The 23,544-nt window shown below is 43.3% G+C and overlaps 1 protein-coding gene across 1 annotated transcript in view; it reads left to right on the top strand.

Moving 5' to 3' along the window:
- CACNA1G (calcium voltage-gated channel subunit alpha1 G) overlaps positions 1-23,544 on the top strand; it is a 221,334-nt gene that overhangs the window by 163,998 nt on the left and 33,792 nt on the right. The window contains exons 25-31 of the mRNA XM_066614932.1: positions 5,321-5,472; positions 14,358-14,467; positions 16,498-16,631; positions 19,641-19,711; positions 19,906-19,984; positions 20,086-20,207; positions 21,414-21,746. Coding sequence (XP_066471029.1) covers positions 5,321-5,472; positions 14,358-14,467; positions 16,498-16,631; positions 19,641-19,711; positions 19,906-19,984; positions 20,086-20,207; positions 21,414-21,746 — 1,001 coding nt within the window. The remainder of the gene's footprint in view (positions 1-5,320; positions 5,473-14,357; positions 14,468-16,497; positions 16,632-19,640; positions 19,712-19,905; positions 19,985-20,085; positions 20,208-21,413; positions 21,747-23,544) is intronic.

Raw genomic sequence — 23,544 nt, 5'->3', positions numbered from 1 at the left:
TGTCCTGCCTAAATTGTGACCAATAAAGGGTACTCTCAGTTGACATGTTTACTCCATGAGGTTGTCAATCATTCTAAGAGAAATTGTTATTGTTATTATTGTGTTTGTATGAGTAGTATCACTCAGACATGGTATGCATGGTGTGCTCTAACCTAGATGATATCCAGTCATCTCTATCATGTTTCCACCTTCCCCAGGATAGATATTGCTTTTTAACCATACATATTGTCATTCAAGTGACCATAGGAGGGAAGATGGAAATGTCTTTAGTGGCTACCAGCTCTCTTACTATCATCAGTATAAGAGGGTGTCTGATTAATAGCTACTGTGCTTAAATGACTGATAGCACTTCTAAAGCACTTTCAGTTGTCTGGCTTCTATTTTCTGATTGAATTGGAATGGATCTAAATTAATAAATTCTCTCCTGAGTTCTTGCCCTTTTCCACTGAGTTCTAGTGAAGCTGCTTGATTTAGAACCTGTCTTATTTCAGTGCTTGGTGTTTGGTTGTGTGTTTTTGCTGTATCTCCCAGTTTTCTTGCGTTCTTCTACCATCTTCCTCCCTTCTTTCTCTTTCTCTCTCACACACATATTCATACATACACAGAATTGGTGCTCTCAGTGTCAGGATCCGATCCCAATCTTTCCAGTATCTCCCTGACTAATTTTGGAGTTCTTATTGTTCTTGACTCAGTGTATTGTAGCAGTATTTGTGGTCTTGTGTTATTTTGTGTAATGACTCATCACCTGGACTTGAACAGATGTCTGTATTTCCCAAGATGTTGATACCTCTTACGTATTTACAAGTACAAATAACGCTGTTTCACAGGGGGCACGGACTTCAGGTCCAGATAAGACATTTGAATGCCTTAATACCAATACTGATAAGCAATCATAAATGCTTCTCTATAACATGAGCCAGCTAAACAGTGCTTTTATTCATAAAGAATGTTCCCTGCCCACCTAAATGCAGTAGCTGTTAATCTGAAGCCCACAGGAAGCATAATGTTACTGTTTGTGGTTCATTTCAAGGTAATAGCTGTAATTTCCACTAATATGCATGACCAGCATGCTGAGCATGGGAAAACTAGTGGTTAGCAGGTTTTAGAAGCAGGGCTGGCACAGCTCCATATTAGGAGTTACTGGCACTAAATACTAAACTGTTAAGATCACTGACAATAAATCAGACCTCAATTTTAAAATTGGTGAAAGAGATGGAAATTGATGTGTATCTGGAGAATCAAAAAGATTTTCCACCCTCACCAAGCAGATACCTAAGAAAAAGCATTGCAAACATAGGGTGAAGGCAGAGTTAACATTTGTACACCAGTGTGGCCCGTTTGAGAACACCGCTTCTCATTCACTTGAACTCTGAGGAGGGGAGGCAAGGAGAACAGTTCTGCACATTTGCAGCAGAAGTTGGTTGTGAATATCACCAGTTGGCCAGTATCCATTCCATCACCAAGACATCTCACTCCCTCCAAAATTGCCAGAGTAATTTTACAATAGTTTTAAAAATGCTTCCTTTACTAATATGACAAAAGATGACTGTAAAAACAAGAAAACGTACATATGGAATTTTGAAAAGAATAAACGTGAGCAGAGTGACAGGAGCATGTCAAGAGGAGCAAAACTGATAGTGCACCGTTGCTCAATGTGTATCTGTCACACAAATTGTGAAGCTAAGAAAAAACTGAGCATACACTGATCTAGTGGAGAAACCTGTGGCTTCTCTTTAAATATTACATCTGTCTTCACCCACAGTACACTTTATGGAAAATGAGCAACCCTGCTTTTAAGGTTATGCTGCCACACATGCTTTGTTGCTATGCAGGTAACATTGGGCAATCTCTGAAAACCCCTGCTATATGAACAGCCTCTTTTGTTATTGTGTGAGGTTTGGAATTAATCTGCCAGTCATAGCTGAACCCTTGAATTCCAGTGCAATTATTCATAAATAAATCCCCCCAAACAAAAGGCAGAAATGGTGACATTTTACTGCTTGAACGTGAATTATGGATAAGCATTGAACAATAAGAGATCAGCAAATTAGAATGAGGTTTTGCTTTGAAATTGTAACTTGCTTCATAACCAGGGCCCCCGTTCATAACTTAATTATATTCAAACATTTTAGTTAATTTCCTATTCATAATTTTGCATAATGCCATCAAGATAATCTCATTTTTTATGGAGATTTATGCAGAATTCATGAACTTTGACGAAAGACACGAATCAACCTAGCTACCAACCCATCTATCTTGTTGTTGTTGTTGATTTTAGAAGTGCTGAATAAATTCATCATCAAAATTCATTGTGTAGAGTTCCAGTATTTTGCATTGGCATTCAAGGTCAGATTACCTATAGACTGGTGGCTTGAAATGCAAGTACTAATGTGAAGTACTTTAGGGATCACCTGGACCACAGGATAAGTTGCTGAATGATTGAATGTCATGGTGTTGGGGGGGGCAGGGGAGGGATCTGGATGCTTCATATCACAAAACAAGAATTCATAAGCACGCTAAACCAGTTCAAAAAGTTACTCAGCTGGCTGATTCTGGAATGTGCTGAAGATATGGGATCCTGCCCTGCTGCCCTCTTTTACCACATAGCTACTGTGTGACTTGAGCCTCCACAGAGGGCTGCCAACTCTGACTGAAGCTATTCCTAGAAATTTTTTTTCTCAGCATGATGTAATGCTGGCAATTCCATTAGACCAGTGATTTTCAACCTTTTTCATCTCACGGCACACTGACAAGGCACTAAAATTGTCAAGGCAGACCACCAGGTTTTGGACAATTGACAAGGCACACCATGCTGCTAGTGGGGGTTCACATCTCCCATTGGCCCTATTAATAAATGAGCTTCCCCCAAATTCCTGTGGCACACCTGTAGACCACTCGCTGCACACCGGTGTGCCACAGCACAGTGGTTGAAAATGGCTGCATTAGACCCTGTTAAGATCTCCAGGATAGCTTTCAGTAGCCACTTGAAAATTGATACTGATTCCTTGATGTGCAAAGCCTGTCCTATAGAATCCCTTCCTCCACCACAAAGCATAATGCAGTAATTTTCAACCTTTATCATCTCACTGCTGACAAGGCACTAAAATTATCAAGGCACACCATCAGTTTTTGGATAATTGACAAGGTACACTTCACTGTCAGCAGGGGGCTCACATCCCCTGATAGCTCTACTAATAAATGAACTTCCTCCTTGTGTCACATCTGTGGACCATTTGCTACATCCCAGTGTGCCATGGCACAGTGGTTGAGAATGCTTTGTGAACTTTTAATTGAAAAGCAGTATATAAATACTGTTAATAATAATAATAATAATAATAATAATAATAATAATAATAATAATAATAATAATAATAATAATAATAATAATAATGTGTGTCTTGGGTCTTTTTGCCAAACCAACATGAATGAGGCCCCAATTCATCTCAAGAAATGGGGGGCTGGGTTTCCACAAATTTGAGCCCTTAGATGCTTGTGCCATCACATGGCACCATATTTCTTCAGGTGCATGGCAAAAGGGAGGACCGTATGCCTTTTCCTCCACCATGCAAAAGGATTGGCCAGCAGGGTAAATGCCTGAATTGGGTATAAGGTATTGCAATTTTTACTATCAGAGAAACAAGTTTTATATACAGTTGCAGGGAAACTGTATGCTTCTAAACAATTAAAGCTTCTTCACGATCACTAATATCCTTACTTCTTTCTACTCGAATTTCTATTGAATCCAATACATCAAATCCTGTATTTGTTTTGAGTAAATATCACACCATTCAGTTCTCTTGGCTCTAGTTTTCATAATCAGTTGATCACCAATTTATGGGCATAATATTATACTCCGCCATCTTCAAGGCAGTCTTTTTCATTTTATGCTCCATTATAATGCCTCTTTGAAAATTGCCCTGAATTATAGACTCAGACTTGGCATTTCCTCATTAGAGATTAGGTGAGTAAATGAGTTTTATCTGCTGGACTATTTGGGATCTAAAGAGTAAGTGATGCAGCCAAACATAGGGAACTAACAGGGACATTTGCATTTTGGCAATCACACACAAATGGAAGATCATTTATTTCCTCGACACACATTCTGACTGAGCAATCACCTATAGTATTTCATAAATTGTTTTCATTGCACTGACAACCTGGGGTGCCCCTACTTTGAAATGCTACAATATGAGTTCATGTCTGCATCTTCAAATAACCCCACTAATTTAAGTCATTTATTTTCCTGAGCTTCTTTTTTTGCCTTAAGATGCTAAGTTGCTTGCCCATCTGCTGAAATCTTCCTGCCATTCTCTGCCTGAATTGGAAACCCCTCCTGTCACTCTTTCAACTACTTATGCTCCTGTAGATGCTGAGCGCATAACTAAATAGTAGAGAATGTGCCTTGCTTCAAGTTTAACTAGGTACTGTACAGGAGAACATCTGCACTTCTCAAGAGAGCCAGCCCAAGAGCTTGTGACACCTGAGGTGGCATGCCTAATGCTGCCCGCCCTTACCTGATGATGTGCCTTACGCTGCTTCTCTCTCTCTCCATTTTTCTCCCTCTTCTCCCCTCCACATTTCTTCTCTGTCTCCCTCTTCCTTTTCCAGTCCGAGGATTATGGAAAGGAGAAGCAGCGGAGGCAAGTTGGCACCCAACTTGGGTGCCTCCACCCCAGACTGCTGCCTGAGGTGGCCCCTTTGGTTGGCCTCATGGATCTGCTGGCCCTGCTACTCAAACTATGATGGGAATCCTTTTAAAAATGTGTTGAAATGCTCTGCACCTCCTGTCAAAAACCTTTCCATCCTGTCGCCAGCCTACCCCAAGACTAGTCACCCCACTAAGCACCCACTCACTGGGGATAAGCCTCCTTTAAACATGTTTTAAGCCACTGTTTAACACAAACCTTAAAATCATAGACCATGTTCTTCAGATTCTGATAGGGGTTTTTTGTATGTTTTCTTTTGCATAAATTAAAAGGAGTGTGTAAGATATTGAAGCAGCAATCTGCACCCCAAAAAAATTATCTTGGATTCTGAAATGATTCCATGCTGAATACTCACCTTACCTCTAATCCTGGAATCCTGGCTGCTGCTGCTGTTGCTGCTGTTGTTGCGCATGTTCCATTTGCAGCTGCTGAAACAGAGACATGAATTTGTGGCCTTGCTATGCATTAGTTATGATAACATGTAATCACCTTTTTTTATATTGAAGGGCTTTTTATATTGAACTTGATTGATTGTATCAACCAATACTGAGAGCCAGTGCTGAATGGACAGGGAGAAATTACTTGATCTGCTCCTCTGCTCTTTTCCTTTCCAGAAGCACAGTGTAAACCCTACTATTCTGATTACTCCCGGTTCCGACTTTTGATTCACCAGATGTGCACCACCCATTATCTGGATCTATTCATCACAGGTGTGATTGGGCTCAATGTCATCACCATGGCCATGGAGCACTACCAGCAGCCCAAGGTAGGATAAAGTTGGTAAATACTAGTCTGGCAAACCTTATCCTCAAAACAAGGAATGCGCTATTAATAGAAAAGCATGGTTGAAACTGAAACAAAAATGCATTAATCATGTTACCAAGTTCATCAGTCTGATTGATCCTTTGGATGCTGAGGGAGGGAGGGAGGCACTTGCTTACCTGGAACAGATTCATTGAATATCTTTTCACCAACACACAATTTGGATTTTTGTTTTTTTAAAGAACATCTACAGGTGGCTTTTATCCTGGGGCGAGATGGAGAGAAACCAACAGTTTGGTATCAGCATCTTTTTCTTTCTGCTTTGTCTTTCTGGGACATGACAGCGGTGTTCCATCCTGCTCCTCTGTTTGTGTTTTAATTAGAACAGTTCAATGTTAAAGGCTGTGTAATTTGAATAGAATAGGCAGCCCAATGCTATCCCCCACCAGCATACATAATGCAGTGGCACCAACAGAGCATGTGCTGCATGCTGTTGTGAGCATGCTGTTGGGGGAGGGCAACCAGGTGGCCCATTTTTACTTACCTCCCTGTAATCCACCTTGCCTCCAACGGGTCTTCTCATATGTACACCAGGACCTAGCGAGTGATAAACAAATATCAGTTATTAAAGTTAATTATTCAATGGCAACAGACGTGCCCACTCCAGCAAGGGAGAGCCACATCTAAAGTGTTGCAAAATAATACTGCAGTAGCCATCTAGGCTTCTTTGAACTGGCTGGGAGTGACTATTGATGTAGATGAAAATATTCCTCTCCAGCAATGGCTGTTTTTGTGTGAGTCTACTTAAATATGACTGGAAATCATATTTCCAAAAATCAAAAATCTTTATCTCTGGTTACCACTTGCCTCAACTCTGATGGCAGCTGCAGGTTCAGGAGAAGGGCCTATGATGTGGGAGAAGGTGACTATTGTCATGTGGGGCCCAATTCATTTAGGCCAGAGGTTCTCAAAGTGGGGAATTGCAATGCCCCAGCCTGAGAAGCTCTGCCTCTGTCCCCTTAAGGCTGAGGTATTCAATCTGTTCGTCCCGGCTCCCTAGGGAGGCATGGCTAGCCCCCTAGTGAGGCATCTGGGGAGAGAGGTGGCTGTAGCTGTGCTGCTCAGCTCAGCTGCACCTGCTGTCTGCTGACTTGCTGCTTTTCCTCCGCTGTGAATGAGGTGGGTGGGGCAGCGTGTGAAACAGGGTGGGGGAAGGTGGGAGAGATGGCTGGCTGGGCAGCTGCAGAGGTGCTGCATCTCATCAGCACAGGGCGCGCTCCTACCAGGCTTCAAACTGGGAGGGAAGCCTGACCTAGAGAGAGCTCCACTAGTAAGTACAGGCAGCGGAGCGCTTTCCTCCACTTGGGAAGGAGGGAGCCCAGCCTGCTCTTAGTGGAAGGGGGTGTCCAAATGCCACAGCCTGCATTCCTCCATCTTGCCTGGGGGGAATAGGGGTGGCACCTGCATGTTGGGGTGTATTTGTGTTAGCAGCCCCCATCTACCATCTACTTTGGGGTGAGTTGTAATCTTGCTTGTGTGGCTGCAATCCTTTCCACACTTTCCTGGGAGTAAACCCCATTGACTCAAATGGGACTTACCGCTGAGTAGACCTACATAGGCTTGGGCTCTGTGTCAGTTCAACCACAGATCTTCACCTTTCTCTTTTTCTTCTCCCTTCAAAAAAGAAAAAAAAGCCACTCTTGGTCGTTTTGTCTCCAAAAATTGATTAAAAAATAAAAATACCCATTCCTTTTCAGCCACCCCCCTTTTTCCTCCTGCCTCCTTTTTTTGGGGGGGGGGGTACTCTGTTGGCTGCTATTGTAAGACAAAAGGCACAATCCTAGCTAGGTCTACTCAGAAGTAAGTCCTATTGTGTTCAATGGGACTTACTCCCAGGAAAGTGAGGTTAGGATTGCAGCCAATCAGTCTCTAGGTCTCGGTTTGCAATTAGCAGATACACACAAAACAAAGTCTTCCCCTCCCCCAGCAAATTCATCACTTCCCCCCTCCCTTTCCCGAACCCTCTGGGTGTGCTGCTAACAAACTCAGGGCACAATCCTAACCAGGTCAGCCTCAGAGTGCTGGCAGCTGTTTTTTTTCTAGTGTATAATTATAACACCTTCAACCCCATTTTGGGGGTAACTGAGGTGAGGTGATGTAATGGGGAGCCCTGGCCAATGGCTACAAGGATCAGGGGAGCCTCGGTCTGGAAAAGTTCGAGAACCACTGCCTTAAGGGGTGGGGGCAGGGAAGGCAGCAGCACGATCCTGGGGATTATGCTGCTGCTGGGGCTGATTGGGGGTGATTTTCGCTGACCTGCGACAGCTCTTGACTCCTGGAGGTGTGGGGAGCCCTGCAGAAGTCTAAAGTTAAAAAAATGCAATCGGAACCCCCTTCACTATTTTCCGAACGAAAACAAGAATTGGGTTCCAAATGTTTTTTGTTTCACTTTTTTAGTGGCTTCAGGAGCCCTGCAGAGGCTTCTGCAGGGCTCCCCACACCCCCAGAAGACAGGAGCTAGCTCAGGTAAGTGAAAAATCACCCCTGATCAGCTCTGGCAGTGACATAATTCTAGGGATTGTGCTGCTGCCTTTGCCCTATCCCCACACACACTTACACTTACCTCGGTTCTCAAACTCCTGAGCAGTTTGAGAACCAAGGGTTTAGGCTTTTAAAAGTTAGAACCATCTCACTGAATTTTGCTTAGGCATGGACCAGGAGCCTTTGTTGTTCTTTTAAAACTGGTGAGATGTGTTTCTCTCACCCTGAGGAGCTCTGGGAACTCAGAGCCCAATCCTGAGCTCCATGCACCAGTTTACCGCCAGCACGCCTGTGCTAGCCCAGCGCTGGCTGGGCACCCGGCCTCCGCGCTTGGTGGTCGCAAGGACCACTGAGCAGCGGAGAGGAAAGAGGGGGCATGAGGGGAGGCAGGGAGGAGGCATTCTGGGGAGGGGGAGGCAGGCAGAGGGCAGGTTGAGGGCAGGGAGGAGGCATGATGAGGAAGTGGGAAGCGGGGAGAGGGCAGGGGGAGCTGTGGCGGAAGGAGGGAGCAGAGAGGGAGGGAGGCAGGACCGGTGGAGCGATGCTTCACCAGATCCTGAGCCTCCGTGTCAGGCTTGGCGCCTGACACAGAGGCTTTTACCGCACGACCGACCTTTTGGTTGGTGGTGAATCGAGTAGCCCCATTGCAGAGCTACTGCCTTTACTCGGGGGAAGGGGACAAAAGCCCCCTTCTACTGCCCGTGGCTGCCTTAGATGTGCTAGATACAGCAGCAGCCGTTTTCTGTGTTGCCACAGCTGCATGCCCGGGCAGCTCAGAATTGGGTTCTCAGTCAGTAATCCAGCGACTGTATTTTGAACCAGTTGCAGTTGCAGAGCAAGCTTCAAAAGTAACTCCACGTGCAACACATGGCAATAATCCAAATGGGATGTTATCAGAGCATGGATAACGTTGGCAATGTTTCTGTCAATGTCATCTAATTTGTTAGCATCAGAGTACGCTGTTTTATTTAATTAATTTAAGTTCATCTCATGCTTTCCAAAAACCTTTGGAGCTCTGAAGACAGAACCAGTAAGCTTTGCACAACCACATTAAGGGCCCAATCCTATCCAACTTTCCAGCATCAATGCAACCCTGAGATAAGGGAATAAACATTCCCTTACCTTGAGAAGGCTTCCATGGCTGCCCTCACCACCACAGAATGCGGTGCACAGCCCATTGGCATGGCTGAATCAGTACTGGAAAATTGGATAGTATATGAGTTACAGCCCAATCTTATCTAAACTTTCCAGCATTGATGTAGACACAATGCAGCCCTGAGGAACAAATGTTCCCTTACCTTTCTTGACTGCCTACACACCACAGGATGCAGCGCATGCCCCATTGGCACAGCTGCCATCAGCTCTAAAATGTTGTTTGGGGTTGGACCCTAATGCTGTTTTCCAGTTGGTCTAACAGAAAAAAGTCTTCACCTGTCACTGAACATCCTGGCTTGGTCACACATGTGTGTAAAATGCTGCGCTTACATGTCTAGAGAAGTCATACCCAAGTGGAACTTCCCAGCACATGTTCACTTGTGTAGAATTGTTGGATACTGTATTGCCATCAATGCACGTGTAACTAGTTAAATTTTACACAGAAGGGCTTTCTGTAGGAATTTCGTAATGTCAGAAGTGGTTCTGATCATCAAACACTCCATTTGTGTAATTTATTAGAAACCCAAGACCTCTTCTTTTGCAAATACAGGTAAAGAACTTCCTTCCATTAAATTTTCAGTAGATTTACTACCTTCATTTGCATCATTATTTTCCACAAAAGTGTCTAGCATGACAATTGAGCAGAGTGCTAATTTAAGGGTCTTCTAGAAATTGGATCTTTTTTCCCTTGCAAACTAATCTCAGTGGGAAATTCTTTCCCATGGGAGCCTTGTTATTCTTTGCAAACTTCTAGTGAAAGTAACTGTCTTCCCAGATCACACAGAGGCTTTATCCCTTTTCACTTCTGCCAAGATAGATTTGGTAAAAGTCTAGCAAGATTATACTCCATTCACTTTCCTGAATGTGAGTTGTAAAGTCCAGGGCACACTGGCTTCAGACAAAACGTGCACATCAACCTAAAGTTTCCAGAGGAAAGACTAGACCTGATGACCTTATGTGGATGCTGTTTTTGTCATTTATTGGTGGCAAGGACTCAAGAAACCTGGCAGGTACAAGACAATGTCTAGTCATTGCAGGAAACATGATTTTCCCATTTAGTACAGTACAGTACTCAGTTTTGGCACTGCACTTGGTAGAATTTTCTTTTTCCCTTGGTACTCTGCCCCTCCTCTCCCCCTGCCATATTTATGTTCCCAGTCCTTCCTCTCTCTTTTTCCTTTCCCCCCTCCCTAGCTGCCCTCTGGGGAAGAGGGGCAACCAGTGAGGCAGGGCTGTTCATCATTCATGTCCTACTTGTAAGCTTTCCAGAAACATCTCCCCCCTCCCACTGGATGCACAGTCCTGAACTAGATGAACCCTTGGATGAATCTAGCAAACTCATTTTCTTGTGCAGTATTAGTGTAATGCAGTAGACACGTTAATCTTTTTTTCTTTTTTTTTTCCTCTGATGGTGAATCTCCTTATAAAATGTGAATCTATTTTATTCTTTGTAAGAAAAAATTAAATAAAAACGTTTTAAAAAAATATACGCAATTCCTATACATGTTTACCTGGGAGTAATAGTAAAATCCTATTCATGCCTTCTCAGAAATCCCATTGTGTTCAATGGGACTTACTCCCAGGAAAATGGGATGTTGAAGTGATTTGAATTTGCTGTTACTTGCTTACAATGTTAGCATTATGTTTGTGTGTTACATGGGCTTTGAAATTATTTTTAAATGGTTTTAATGATTTCTTATTTTTCTAAATTTATATCCTACCTTTTGATGCATCCTGGAGAGAGCCAGGGTGGTGTAGTGGTTTGGGAGGTGGACTTAGACCTGGTAGATCCAGGTGTGAATCCCACCTCAGCCATGAAGCATCCTGGGTGACCTTGAGCCAGTCACTTTCTCTCAGCTCACCTACCTCACAGGGTTGTTGTGAGGACAAAAGGAGGGGAGCAGCTGTGTAGACCGCCCTGAGCTCTTTCGAGGCAGGGCGGTATAAAAATGCAAAAAATAAATAAAATAAATGTATGTTTAAGTCAGCATATAGTAAAACGGAACAATAATTCTGTTGTCAAAATGCAAAACAAATGCAAAACAAAATCAACGGCAATCAAATACAATTCAAAACAACAAATTAAACTCAACTTTAGTGCATTAAATGACTGCCCAATCCATTCTGCACCCTAATAGGTTTATTATTTAGCTGAACTAACATCTGACTGCCTCTTTATATTTTTGCAGTGGTGACTCAGCAAGTTGGCTAAGCAGCAGGTCCCCAGTATATTGGCATTCCAACTCCTGTATTTAGGATCACATTCAAATTATAATCATAACCACTTACGTTGAACTGCCAAATCACTTGCTTATGACAGATACGGAAAGGCTGCCAATTTGTGTTCTGTACTTAGTTTTATTCAGTGACTAACATTTTGAGGAGGAATGAATGCAATACAAAACCAAAGGTGAAATAGTCATTGAGACTAGTGGTACTTGGAGTGTCTATATACAAAACAATTTAAAAGAGAGAGTGGGAGAAAATACCATGTTTACAAGAGGCATGTGTGACCCAGGTTGCCGGTTCATCTTGTAAATATTTTGAAGAGCTTGCTATATGATCCAATTACTTTGTGCTGAAATACATCATTAGTTGTGTTCCCATCTGCAGCTGACATAAGGGTTGCTCAGTGGCAAGTGCTTATTATGAACCGGAGCAGGACAACTTTATTGCTGCGGCTTTACACAGGCGATTAGCTAATTCTGCCAGCTTCCCCTTGGCCTGTAGTTAGACCATAATGGTTTCTTTTGCAACCAACATGTGATGCTAACTTGGCCAGTCTAACAGCCCAATCCTGAGCTGCCTGGCAGGCGGGGCTGCCAAAGCACCAAAATGGCTGCCGCAGTATCCGTCACGCAACCAGGCATCTGCCTTCGGCTCCTCCGGGGAAGGGGCTTTCATTCCCTTCCCTCAGGGAAGGAAAGCAGCCCTGCAATGGGATTATTTGATTCTTTGGCAGCTCTGGAGCTGCCGCAGAATCGGAGAGTCTCGTGTCAGACCTCACGGACCCACACGGGGCTCAGAATCCAGTGGAGAGGAGCTCCACCAGTCCCATCCCCCTCCCTCTCTGTTCCCTCCCCTTGCCTGGAATGAACTCTTATTACAGAAAATATGTGCGCCCACTGAAGACTACACATGGGGAAGGCACTTCTCTGGCCCTCTGCCTAATGGAATGGCAAAGGAAAGTTTAGAATTATTGGCTTAGAGAAGCAGAAAGTCATTATAGTAGCAAAACATCTACTCATCAAATTTCTGAGTAGCATTTTGTTTCTTGCTAATAAGAAGGCAAAGGAGATTAGCCAAAGACACCCAAGTACATGACCAGGTCACCTGAGGCCAATCTTTTAGTAATGGTTTTCTGGAATTGGAGTCAAGCAATCTATATAGGCAATCATCCAGTGTATCAAACTCAATAATTTTGAATTTTGTACTGCTCCATTATTACATCCTTGCAAACTTCAGGACACTTGAAGGAAGGGGGATGTTCAAGTTTCACAGTATAATAAACTAAATTTAAGTTTTTCACTGTTTATCAGGGCTGAGATCTCAGTGTAAGCAACTGTCATGCCTTGACATGTGCTGGGACCAGCTATAATAGGGAGGTCCAGGGCAGGCCTGGACAGGCCAGAAGCAAAAGGCCAGAGGGTAGGAAAAGCAACTGAGGATGGACAAAGGCCTTGAATTTCTCCTAAGTTCCCACTTGTTCCTGCTGAAGTCCTCAGTCTGCAATTGTTAATTTCAGCTTATTCCTATCCTTACCTTTGCGTCTTGCTTTTGGAATGACTCTCCTGCCCATTCGTTTCCGGGCCCAGTTCAAGGTGCTGGTATTGACCTTTAAAGCCCTATACTGCTCTGGGCCAGGGTATCTTAGAGATCGCCTACTCCCGTACAATCCGGCTCGTCCTCTTAGGTCATCAGAGAAGGCCTTTTTACAAGTGCCGCCGCCTAGGGAGATACGTGGGGCGGCTGCAAGAAATAGGGCCTTCTCAGTAGTGGCACCAACGCTATGGAGCTCCCTTCCCCTTGACTTAAGAATGGCTCCCTCTCTTGAGACCTTTCGGCGAGGCCTGAAGACCCTTCTGTTTAAACAAGCCTTCTGAGTTCTCGGCCTTTTAACATCTTTTTAACATCTTTTAATATTTTTTACAGGCCTGATTCTTTTATGACTTGCTGCTGCTCTATGCTCTTTTTACCTATTTTTTACTCTGACTGCTGTTTTTTTTATGATGTGTTAATATGTTTTTATTTGTTTTTTAAATTATGTTTTTAATATGTTGTAAGCCGCCTTGAGTCCTTTCGGGGAGAAAGGCGGGGTAAAAATAAAGTTATTATTATTATTATTATTATTATTATTATTCCTGGACGCCTGACAGTCCTAGATCATAGCTTGTTCCTCTGTTACATCCAGGAGGATAAAAATATCAAACTGGGTCTCCCCGTGAATCATTATCTTACCTCCTGGATGCCACAGAGGAACAAGCTGTGATCTAGGAATGTCAGGTGTCTAGGGGCGTCATTCTAAAAACAAGAAGCAAAGATAAGGATAGAAATGAGCTGAAATTGACAACTAAGAACTAGAGCAGCAACAAGTGGAAAATAGGAAAACCCAATGACTGTGGAATACACAGGGAATTCTGTTTTCCTTCTAGGAAAAAGTACATCCTTCAGAGTACTTCCTCGGGTGACATATCTCGGCTAACCCTTTTTTTCTCTCTCCACAATCTTAATTCCCACAATAATATAAAATTATCTTTTTAAATGTTTGCAATATTCAATACAGTTCTTAATGGCTCTGGTGAAATGCAAGTATGTGCTCAAACAAGAACAAAGTCATTTTCTCTGGTGCTGAAGGACAGCACTGAGGCATTAGTGCAGATGACCTCCCATTCAGATGCCATGAAATCTATCCAGGTACAGGAGCCCAGCTCTGGTCCAACTATGAACTGTCCTCCTTGTGGAGGTATCATGGGGAATGGCAGAGCCTAACTTCTGCCCTTCTCATCTCCACTGCATTGACTCTACACAGCAGTGTGACAAACTTTCATCCCTGCAAGGAGAGCATTCTGGAGTTCCATTGTTTCCTTTATTGAAGAAAGCATGTCCACTGTTGAAGGCAAAAAGGCAGGTAATTGTTGACAGCCAAAGCCTCCACAGATAGCAGCAGTAATGCAAAGTTGTCTCTGGTTTCAGGTTCTGGATGAAGCACTGAAGATTTGCAATTACATCTTCACTGTCATCTTTGTCATGGAATCTGTTTTCAAGCTGATTGCATTTGGATTTCGTCGGTTCTTTCAAGACAGGTAATGAATCAGTAAAGCGCATGTTCTGAGTAAAGCCGTCTTTTCTATCAGGTCCCAAAGTGCCTCATTCATAGTTCTGTAATGGTGTGGATATGAAGATGTAGTTGACATAACAAGGCCTTGGACATAGCCCTCAGTGGTTATGCATTTGTAAACACAGTACATTAATCAGAGCAAAAATCACACTGGAGATGCCTCAACACATTTTAGTGTTTATTGTTGAAAATCCAAATGATGCCCTCTCCTATATTGATAAAAACAGAACATAAACTAAGGGCCAAATCTTATTCAACTTTCTAGCATCAATGCTGCCATGCCAACAGGGTGTGCGCTGCATCCTGTGGTGGTGGGGGAGAGTCACAGAGGCCTTCTTAAGTGAAGAAACATTTCATAACCTTACCTCAGGGCTGCATTGCAGCTGCATCAGGGCTGGAAAGTTGGATAGGCCCTTAATGATCGACATGTTCATGCCAACATGGTATTCCCAAATCTGCCATCTAAGATGGGCCACATCACCACACTGACTCATGATAGAGCCATCCCTGCTTCTGTGTATTAGAGCAGATATTAACCTTGCCTACCAATTACTATACAATTTATAGTAATAAATTATAAATGTTTGGTTATAAATTATCAAAAAAGAGAATATTTGAATCAAGGGCAAGGTTCACAGAAAGTTGAACATCCTTTTGCTTCATTGAGACTAGGTGAACAAGGTGTGGTCTGTGGAACTGTTCACAGCTTCTTAAGCGAGTATTCCCTTTCTGCTACTTCAGCTGCACACATGCAGCAGAATGAGATAAAAGACTCTTTTTTTAAAATGCGTGCATCAAAGTAGCTCTATGCAAGGAGAAAATTAGGCTAGAATTATCCCTGTATGGTAATATAGGAAACCATTAAAAATGTCATCCCTTACCAGCTACCTGGAGTAGTGTGATCCATTCTATTACCTGGGGGATTCTACCACCCCATTCTGCTTCATGCATAGAATAGACCTTTCCTTGAGACATGAGCCAGTGAGATGATACAATATCCTGCATTTGGGTCCCACAGCCTTATCTCTCATGCATACTGCTGTGGCCTGGTTTCAGCCATACCAACTATATATTGCACATTTCCTACCACAGGTTGTTGCTAAACCCACCATTCTCAAACTTCATCCTGAAACTGGCAGGGAGTTAAGGGCATAAAATATGTCTGTGCAAGATACTCCTTAGACAGTACTGACCCATCTTACCTTCCACTTTTCGAACGGAATAGGTGATTCAGCTAAACCTATTATCTAGTCAGGCATGGCTTGCACCAGCAGCACCCCATGGCAAATGGAACAGAGGGCAGTCTAAATATTTGACATGGATAGTTTTAGTGAGATCTGTAGACTGCAAAGAACACAAACACACAAAGCTATGAATACTGTATATACTGCATATGAAATACATTCAAATTCTAAAGCAGTTCACATTGCCCTTCAGTCTTGCCTTCCTTCTTTATCATTATTAAATATCAAAAGCATTGTTATTCAAAATAAAACATTCTTTCTACATTTCAACACACCTCACATAACATCCTGTTTCTTCTTTTTGATCCTTCTCCTTGCTCTTTCTTGGGGACCCCAGTATAACCCTTCCTTTTATCCAGTTGTGCAATAGTAACTGGGCCTTGGGGCAAGCCTTTTTGACTTTGGAAAGATGCTCCCAAAGTTCAGCAAGAACTATACTTGGAAATTTAGCTTTAAAAAAAAATCACAAAAATAAACCAACATTGGCTTTGTTTTAGCTTTTAGGTTGCCCTACGCATTAATTCAATTTTGGGCTTATTGTCCGTATTCCAGTCTGCACTGTGTTCAGACTTGGTGAACTCAATAATCTAACAACGAATCTTTTGTTTAATATTTAATATCAAAAATTGCTCGAGGTGGAGTCATAGGTTCATAAATGTTGGAATGACTGGAATCTCTTTGTCACATAAGACCCCCTGCACAGCAAATATTTTAGCAGATTTTTTCCGTTTGATTTTTGTGTCATTTTCAGATGGAACCAATTAGACCTGGCAATCGTTCTGTTGTCCATCATGGGGATTACACTAGAGGAGATCGAGGTGAATGCGTCACTGCCCATCAATCCCACCATCATCCGCATCATGAGAGTTCTGAGGATTGCTCGAGGTCAGTCTTCTGCTGCTCCTGGGGCATTCCACCCACATAACCAGCAAACTGTTGATTCTTGGCAGTCAGGCTTGTTCTAAACAATGCAAATATTACACAACAATTAAATCATGCAAATGAATCACAGATGGGTTGAGACATATTTCTGAGGTGGAACAGCAAGCAAATCACGTGATTTCATTTACAAATAATTGTCAGCCTCACATGATTAAAGAAATCATAACAAGGTCACCATATTGTTTATACCATGTCCAAGATGTCCCACGTGGCACAGGTGTGCTGCAAGCATAAACACTTTGGCTAACACCCATAACAGGGTACTTTGCCCTGTTTTTATATCTAGCTAACAATCCAAACCTAATGATATTTACTTTGAAGTAGATTTTCATAAATGTCGTGGCCAGTCAGCAGTGTGGCAAGCATTCATACAGTGAAGAATTGAAGTGCTTGAGGACTCCAGATGAACTTTTGCCATTGATATTCCCAAAGAAGGGAGTTATTGATCGTGTTATCTGTTCCAAGCAGCAAAATATTAAAGAAGTTCGTTACAAAGCAGCTAGATATTTTGGCATTAGTTTTTAGGCCATAAAGTCCTTAGCTCTGAAGGTTGTGAGTTCACTCCTTTAGATTTAGAATCAAAGATCAAAGCTTTATTTCTTCCTCAGTCTGGCCACTGTTGAAATCAATGGGGATACATTTGTCTTCATCTTTCTTTAGCTCAAAGATGAATTCTGTGTATATCACATAAATTTTTGACCTTTCCAAACCAGTTTGCTTTACTCTGTTGTAGTAGTCTCTGCCAGGAGAAAAGGTCACTCATGCATTCCTGGCAGTGTCAACAGCACCCAATTTAGTGGGTGAAGGAGATGAGATTTCATACTTTAATGGCCTGGGTAGGCAATTGTACTCAAAGGATTCAAACTGTTTCTTTTTGACAACAGCAGTCAAGCATTCCTGTAAAGAAAGCTGGAGGACAAAGCAAGTGCAGTGCTGTCAGGATGACTCACAGCCCAATCCTGAGCTTCCCAGCAAGCACAGCTGCCTTGGCACCAAAATGGCTGCTGCAGCATTCTGAGTGCAACTGGGCAGCTTGTGGCAGCTCCGCACGGGAAGGGAAACAGCCCTGCAATGGGGATTCTACAGCAGCTCTGGAGCTGCCACAGAATTGGAGAGTCCTGTGTTGGACAACGCAGTCCCGCACAGGGCTCAGGTTCTGGTGGAGCCAAGCTCCACCAGTCCCACCTTGCTCCCACCCTGCTCCCTCCCCAGCCACACCTCCTCCCCTCATTCCCCTGTCCTGGAACACCTCCCCCCACAACCCCACTCACCTCTCCACTGCCAGAAGGTCCAGGTGACTGCCAGGCGGTGGAATTCGGGTCCAGCACAGGCTCACACTGGGCTAGCTCTGGCACTGGGCCCATGGTAAGGGCTCACAAACATACCTTACAGCACATTTGCAACAGTGCTCAACAGCAGTAAGCACGGGTCTGGATCAGGTCCTGTGTTAGTGATAGCTCTCCTTCTCCCTTGCACTCCACTTCATTCTTCTTTCTCGTTAAATAGAGAATAGATGGGAAAGGGTAGGTCTTTGCTGATGCCACCTAAAGCTAGAAAACAGACAGAAAGAGGCCATCATGGGGAAGCCTCTCTCCCAGGTTAACAGAGAGCCACAGTGGGAGAGCGTTCTTTAAAACCAAGCAGTAGTGGAACATGATGTCTGAGACACATAGCAACCTACTCCCTCCTACATGAACAGGTGTCAGGCAGTAAAAAATACAAGAAGCTTATCAAAGGGCTGAGGAGTCAAACCAAAGAATGGGAAAAGGCTAGGAATGAAACCAAGGCATGGATCAAATGGCAAACAGAAAAAGAAGGGGAAGGTCAAAACAAGATGTTGATCAGTGAACAAATGGAGAAGAAAAGGACAGATGGGAAGCAAGATTAGCACAGTGGTTAAAAGCCAAACTGAAAACAAAATGAATCCCTAACATGACTGTGTACAAGTCCTATCCTAATTACTTGGGCTGTTCCAGGATTCTGGTTCTTGCACTCACACACTCAGTACGCTGAGCAAGTGAGCCTTTTGAGAAGCAACAATGGCTTCCAACAACAGACCTAAACCACACAGGTAGCAGTAGCGGCTGTGGCCAGGGTAGCCTTTGCTCAACTTTGGCTGATTCATCAGCTGCAACCATACCTGGCCACGGTGACCCATGCCCTAGTGACATCCAGATTAGATTACTGCAACGTGCTGTACGTGGGGCTGTCTCTGAAGATAGTCTCTGAAGATAACTGCAATTAGTGCAGAACATGGCTGCCCTCGTGGTTGCTGGGGTTCGTTGGTTCAACTCAGTCGAGCCGCTGCTTCAGCGGCTACACTGGCTGCCAATTTGTTTCCAGGCTGAATTCAAAGTGCTAGATACAGCTCAGGTCCATGGTATTTGAGAGACCACCTTCTTCCATACAACCCAATCTGTCCTCTCAGGTCATCAGAGGAGGCCCTTCTAAGTCTGCCGCCACCAACGGAGATGAGGGGCATGGCGGCAAGAAAGAGGGCCTTCTTACTGCTGGCTCCCCATCTGTGGAATTCCCTCCCCTGGAATTGAGAACAGCTCCCTCTGACAAGAGTCCTTTCAGCAGGGTTTGAAGACTTTTTTATTCAGGGAAGCCTTTTTATGCTGACACAAGGGGGCATGATGCTTTTTATGAACATATTTTAATCGGGATCCAAGTTTTATTGTGTTTTATTTTTTTTTAAGTGTCTTATTTTAGATATATACATTTCAATGTTTTTAGTATGGTTTTATTTGTGAGCCACTAAGTGCCCTTTGTTGGGATAGAAAGGCAGGATATAAATTGTATAAATAAATAAATAATACACAAAAAAGTGGGTGGGTGTACACCCCCCCTTTACATATCTAGTGGAATGCTACTTTTGAGATGTGTTTTTCCTTTCCCTACTACACCAATACTGGAGCAATAACGTGATGAATGTTGCATTTTCTGCAGTGTTAAAATTGCTGAAGATGGCTGTTGGGATGCGCGCCCTGTTGGACACAGTGATGCAGGCACTGCCTCAGGTAATGTTTTGGCTTATTGAAAAGATCTCCAGGATTGCTAGTGGTTGTACAGGGCTTGGGAAAACAAATAGGGAGAACCATGCAAATAAAGCATACACAATGAAGAAAATGTGGGATGCTCCCTATAATAAACTTTTCTTGTGGGGCATAAATCAGTAAGTGCTTTATTTTCTTCCATTTTTTTCTCATTACAGGTGGGAAATCTGGGTCTTCTCTTCATGTTATTGTTTTTCATATTTGCAGCTCTTGGGGTGGAGCTATTTGGAGACCTTGGTAAGTTCCCCGCTGCACCTGTTGAATGAGGCAGAATGAAGTAGGCATTCCTAAAGGAAAATATATGACTGCATCATCTTTATTTTTGTACGGTCACACAGAATGCGATGATACTCATCCCTGTGAAGGCTTAGGGCGACATGCAACATTTCGCAACTTTGGGATGGCCTTTCTCACACTTTTTCGCGTATCCACAGGAGACAATTGGAATGGGATAATGAAGGTAAAATGCCCATCAGAATCACTATTGCTGTTGTAAGAGAATCAATCTTGGGGTTTGAGAAGTTGACGGCCGCTGTGAGATACAGGAAGCTGGACTAGATGGGCCTATGGCCTGATCCAGCGGGGCTGTTCTTATGTTCTTATGTTCTTATGACGTTGGAACTATTTCAAACAGTCCAGTGACAGCTCATTCATTCCATAATTTTGAAGTCCCTGCATGTGCACATGTGCCACTTGTTGATGAGGTCAGAGGGCAGCCAAGTGAATAAGGGAGCAGGGGAGGAAGATGGCAGGTCAGCAGTGAGTGTGCAAGCACCCCTCCCCCATGGTTAGTGAGGGGAGAGAGGCACCCCTGCTCCTTCCCTTTACTTATCAGGGGAAGGAGCTGCATGCTGAACACATGTAAGTAGACAAACAGACAAGTGGGGGGAGAAGTGAGGAAACCCCACTCCCTCCCCTTCATCTGTTTGAGCCCAGTGCGCAGATTCCCTTCTCCTACCATGTCTGTTTTCAATAAACAGGAACAGCACCTGCTGGGTTCCCAGTATACACTGCTCCTGTTCATTAGAAATAGAAGTGAGGCAGAAGACAAAGTCTACACATTATGATCCTGATAAGAGAAGGGAAAGGAAGGGCCTGGTGTTGAACAGGCTATGGTGTCATGTATTCTTAGCACTTTCAGTTACCCAACTGTATTCTGAGAAGGAACAGAAACTTCAGTCCTATCACATACTCAGGTATCTTGCTATACTGGGTTTACCATCACAAAACCAGGCTGGTACTCTTTCAGTTCTGACTGTATTCGGGCCAAGCAGAACTCACAGCAGTTTGGGGGAAGGGCAAGGGGTTCACACAAATCTGTACTAAATGAACACATTGCACACGTGTGTGCATGTGTATCCTTTGCACTAAGGCTGTGACCTATATATAATAAGGGGAAAGTTCTAGAAAGGCTTAGCATGGCAGAGGTGGCCTAAATGATGTCGCTGGTAAGCAGTTTCCAAAAATTCCACAGAAACCAGTTTTAACATTGCAGGAAGGAAACTGAACTGCAAAAATTCCACAGTAGGATTTTGCCCAAGCTTATTGATAATCCATTTGGAACTGAGGTTGGAAACTGAGTAGCTGGAACTGACAAACTAAGTAGATAATTGTCTGAAGCTCTCTCATAGGCCATTTCAAGCATCCCTCTTTCTGTACTTCCCAGGACACATTGCGGGATTGCGATGAGGAATCCACCTGTTACAATACAGTAATCTCACCGATCTACTTCGTCTCTTTTGTGCTGACGGCTCAGTTTGTCCTGGTGAACGTGGTGATTGCTGTGCTCATGAAACACCTGGAGGAAAGTAACAAGGAAGCTAAAGAGGAGGCAGAACTGGAATTGGAACTAGAAATGGAAATGAAAACCATCACCCCAGGACAGTATCCACCTTCTGACCCCTTCATGTGTGCAGGAGAAAGACCTGAGAGCCCTAGAGCATACGACAATCCCATGCAAATCAAGGTGGATTCTCAGCTCTCATTGGTTCACCCTATGGTGAGAATCTTGGGTGGCGGGTAAAGTGGAGTAGGACCTATATTTTTTACTGGGTAGAATATGCACAAAGTCCATATAGAAAGTCTGAGTGTACTATTAGAATAAGGAGTTGTATTCCTTTTTCTCTCTTAATTGCACATTTGCTTAAGGCAAAAGCTCCATGCAACTAATGTGGTCATCCAAATCAGCTGTTTATATGGGAATACTGAACAAGAGTTCACATGATCATCGGGGGCAAAGAGCTTTGTGTGTCTTCCCCAAGTTAAAATAGAAAATGAAGTTCCAGGTTTTCAGAATCCCCCCCCCCCCATCTTGTAGTGTTTACAGTGGAATATACACAGAAGGTCTGGTCCTCTTCACATAGACCTCCTTTGTAGTAGACTTCCTCCAAATGAAGTCATGAGAACGTTTGTGGTGGGCTAGCAGAATAGGAAGGGTTTCAGACAGGTGACTGCAAGAACTGCAGTGATATTTACAAGGTACCTGCTTTCTGTTCCAGCTATAGCTTTGTTCAGATATAGTCTGCTATAGAATATTTAGGCAGACTTCAATTTACATTGCCAGATATAACTTGGCATTAAGTACTGTCATCCTTCTGAATCATAAGGAAGTTGCATTCATTGATTTAATTTCACACAGTAGATGTTCACATCACTGTAGTGCCAGTGCTTCCTGATTTGGGAACTCCCACAGAACTATGGTCACCTCACCGTGCCCACATTCGTCCCCGTATCTCTTTCTCTTCATTCTGCTGCTCTCTGCTTTGAAGTAGAGAAGAGCTAGAACAATTAAGCTGGGAGAAGCACTTCCCTACTTCCAAAAAAAAAGAGAAAAAGCAGCAAAGCAAGCAGAAGGAAAGGGGAGGGGGGTAAGTGTCAGCAATGATGAGAATGGAGCACATGTGCACCCCACCAAAAGTAGGGGGATGGAATTCAAGTTCTACTTTGGTGCTGGTTCAGCTTGGAAGAGGCCTGAAATTCCAGTTCACTGATGGGGGGAGCTGCTTTTCCCCTTACATACTTGGAAGCCACACCTTTTGTGCAACAGCAGATGGCTAGCTAACTTTCCAATGAGGCTTCATTCACTATAAAATGCTGGGAGGATAGTCACTGCCCTTTTGTTCTGTCTTTTAATGTTGTGTGTATTCATTTTTGAATAATGTTATCATCAAAGATGTATGAACAACTGCAGCATGCCAGCAGGTAAAGAAGAGGCAAAACAATCAGCTATACTATAAGCCATTTCAGAGTTTTAGAAATCGGTTATTTCTTGTCATCACAGTGGGAAAAGTGTCTTCTATATTTTCTTTTATTTTTGTGTTGCTTTTTTGCCCTCTAAAATCTTAAAAATATTATAATGGAAAAGGAATACAGCTCCCATAATGCAACCCTGCAGAGTTATGTGATTGGCATGCTCCTTCTCTTGCATGTTCCTAAAATGTATGCACTGTGTTCATAAGGTTATAGTGATGAGATTCATGCATCATAAACATTGGCTCTTGTCTGCCTAGAAAGTTCTGCTTTTAAGCAATCACCCATCACACTGCTTGAGAAGCATTATGCTGTGTATTAATATGCTGTAAACACTTCGGCCATCATTTCCAAATTTCAGAGCCTCACATTTAAAACTCAGGGTAAAATTTTCAAAAGCTCCTCAACCTTCTGAGTCCTACTTACAGAAGTATACTGGCCACCACTGAGACTAAGGCTGCAGTTCTGTATTTGTTTACCTGGGAGTAAGTCCTATAGAATTTAGTGGGACCTACTTCTGAGTGAACATGCATAGGATTAGGCTAAAC

This window comes from Tiliqua scincoides, chromosome 2, assembly GCF_035046505.1.
Source record: "Tiliqua scincoides isolate rTilSci1 chromosome 2, rTilSci1.hap2, whole genome shotgun sequence".
NCBI lineage: Eukaryota > Metazoa > Chordata > Lepidosauria > Squamata > Scincidae > Tiliqua > Tiliqua scincoides.
This window is presented reverse-complemented; position numbering and strand designations above follow the sequence as displayed.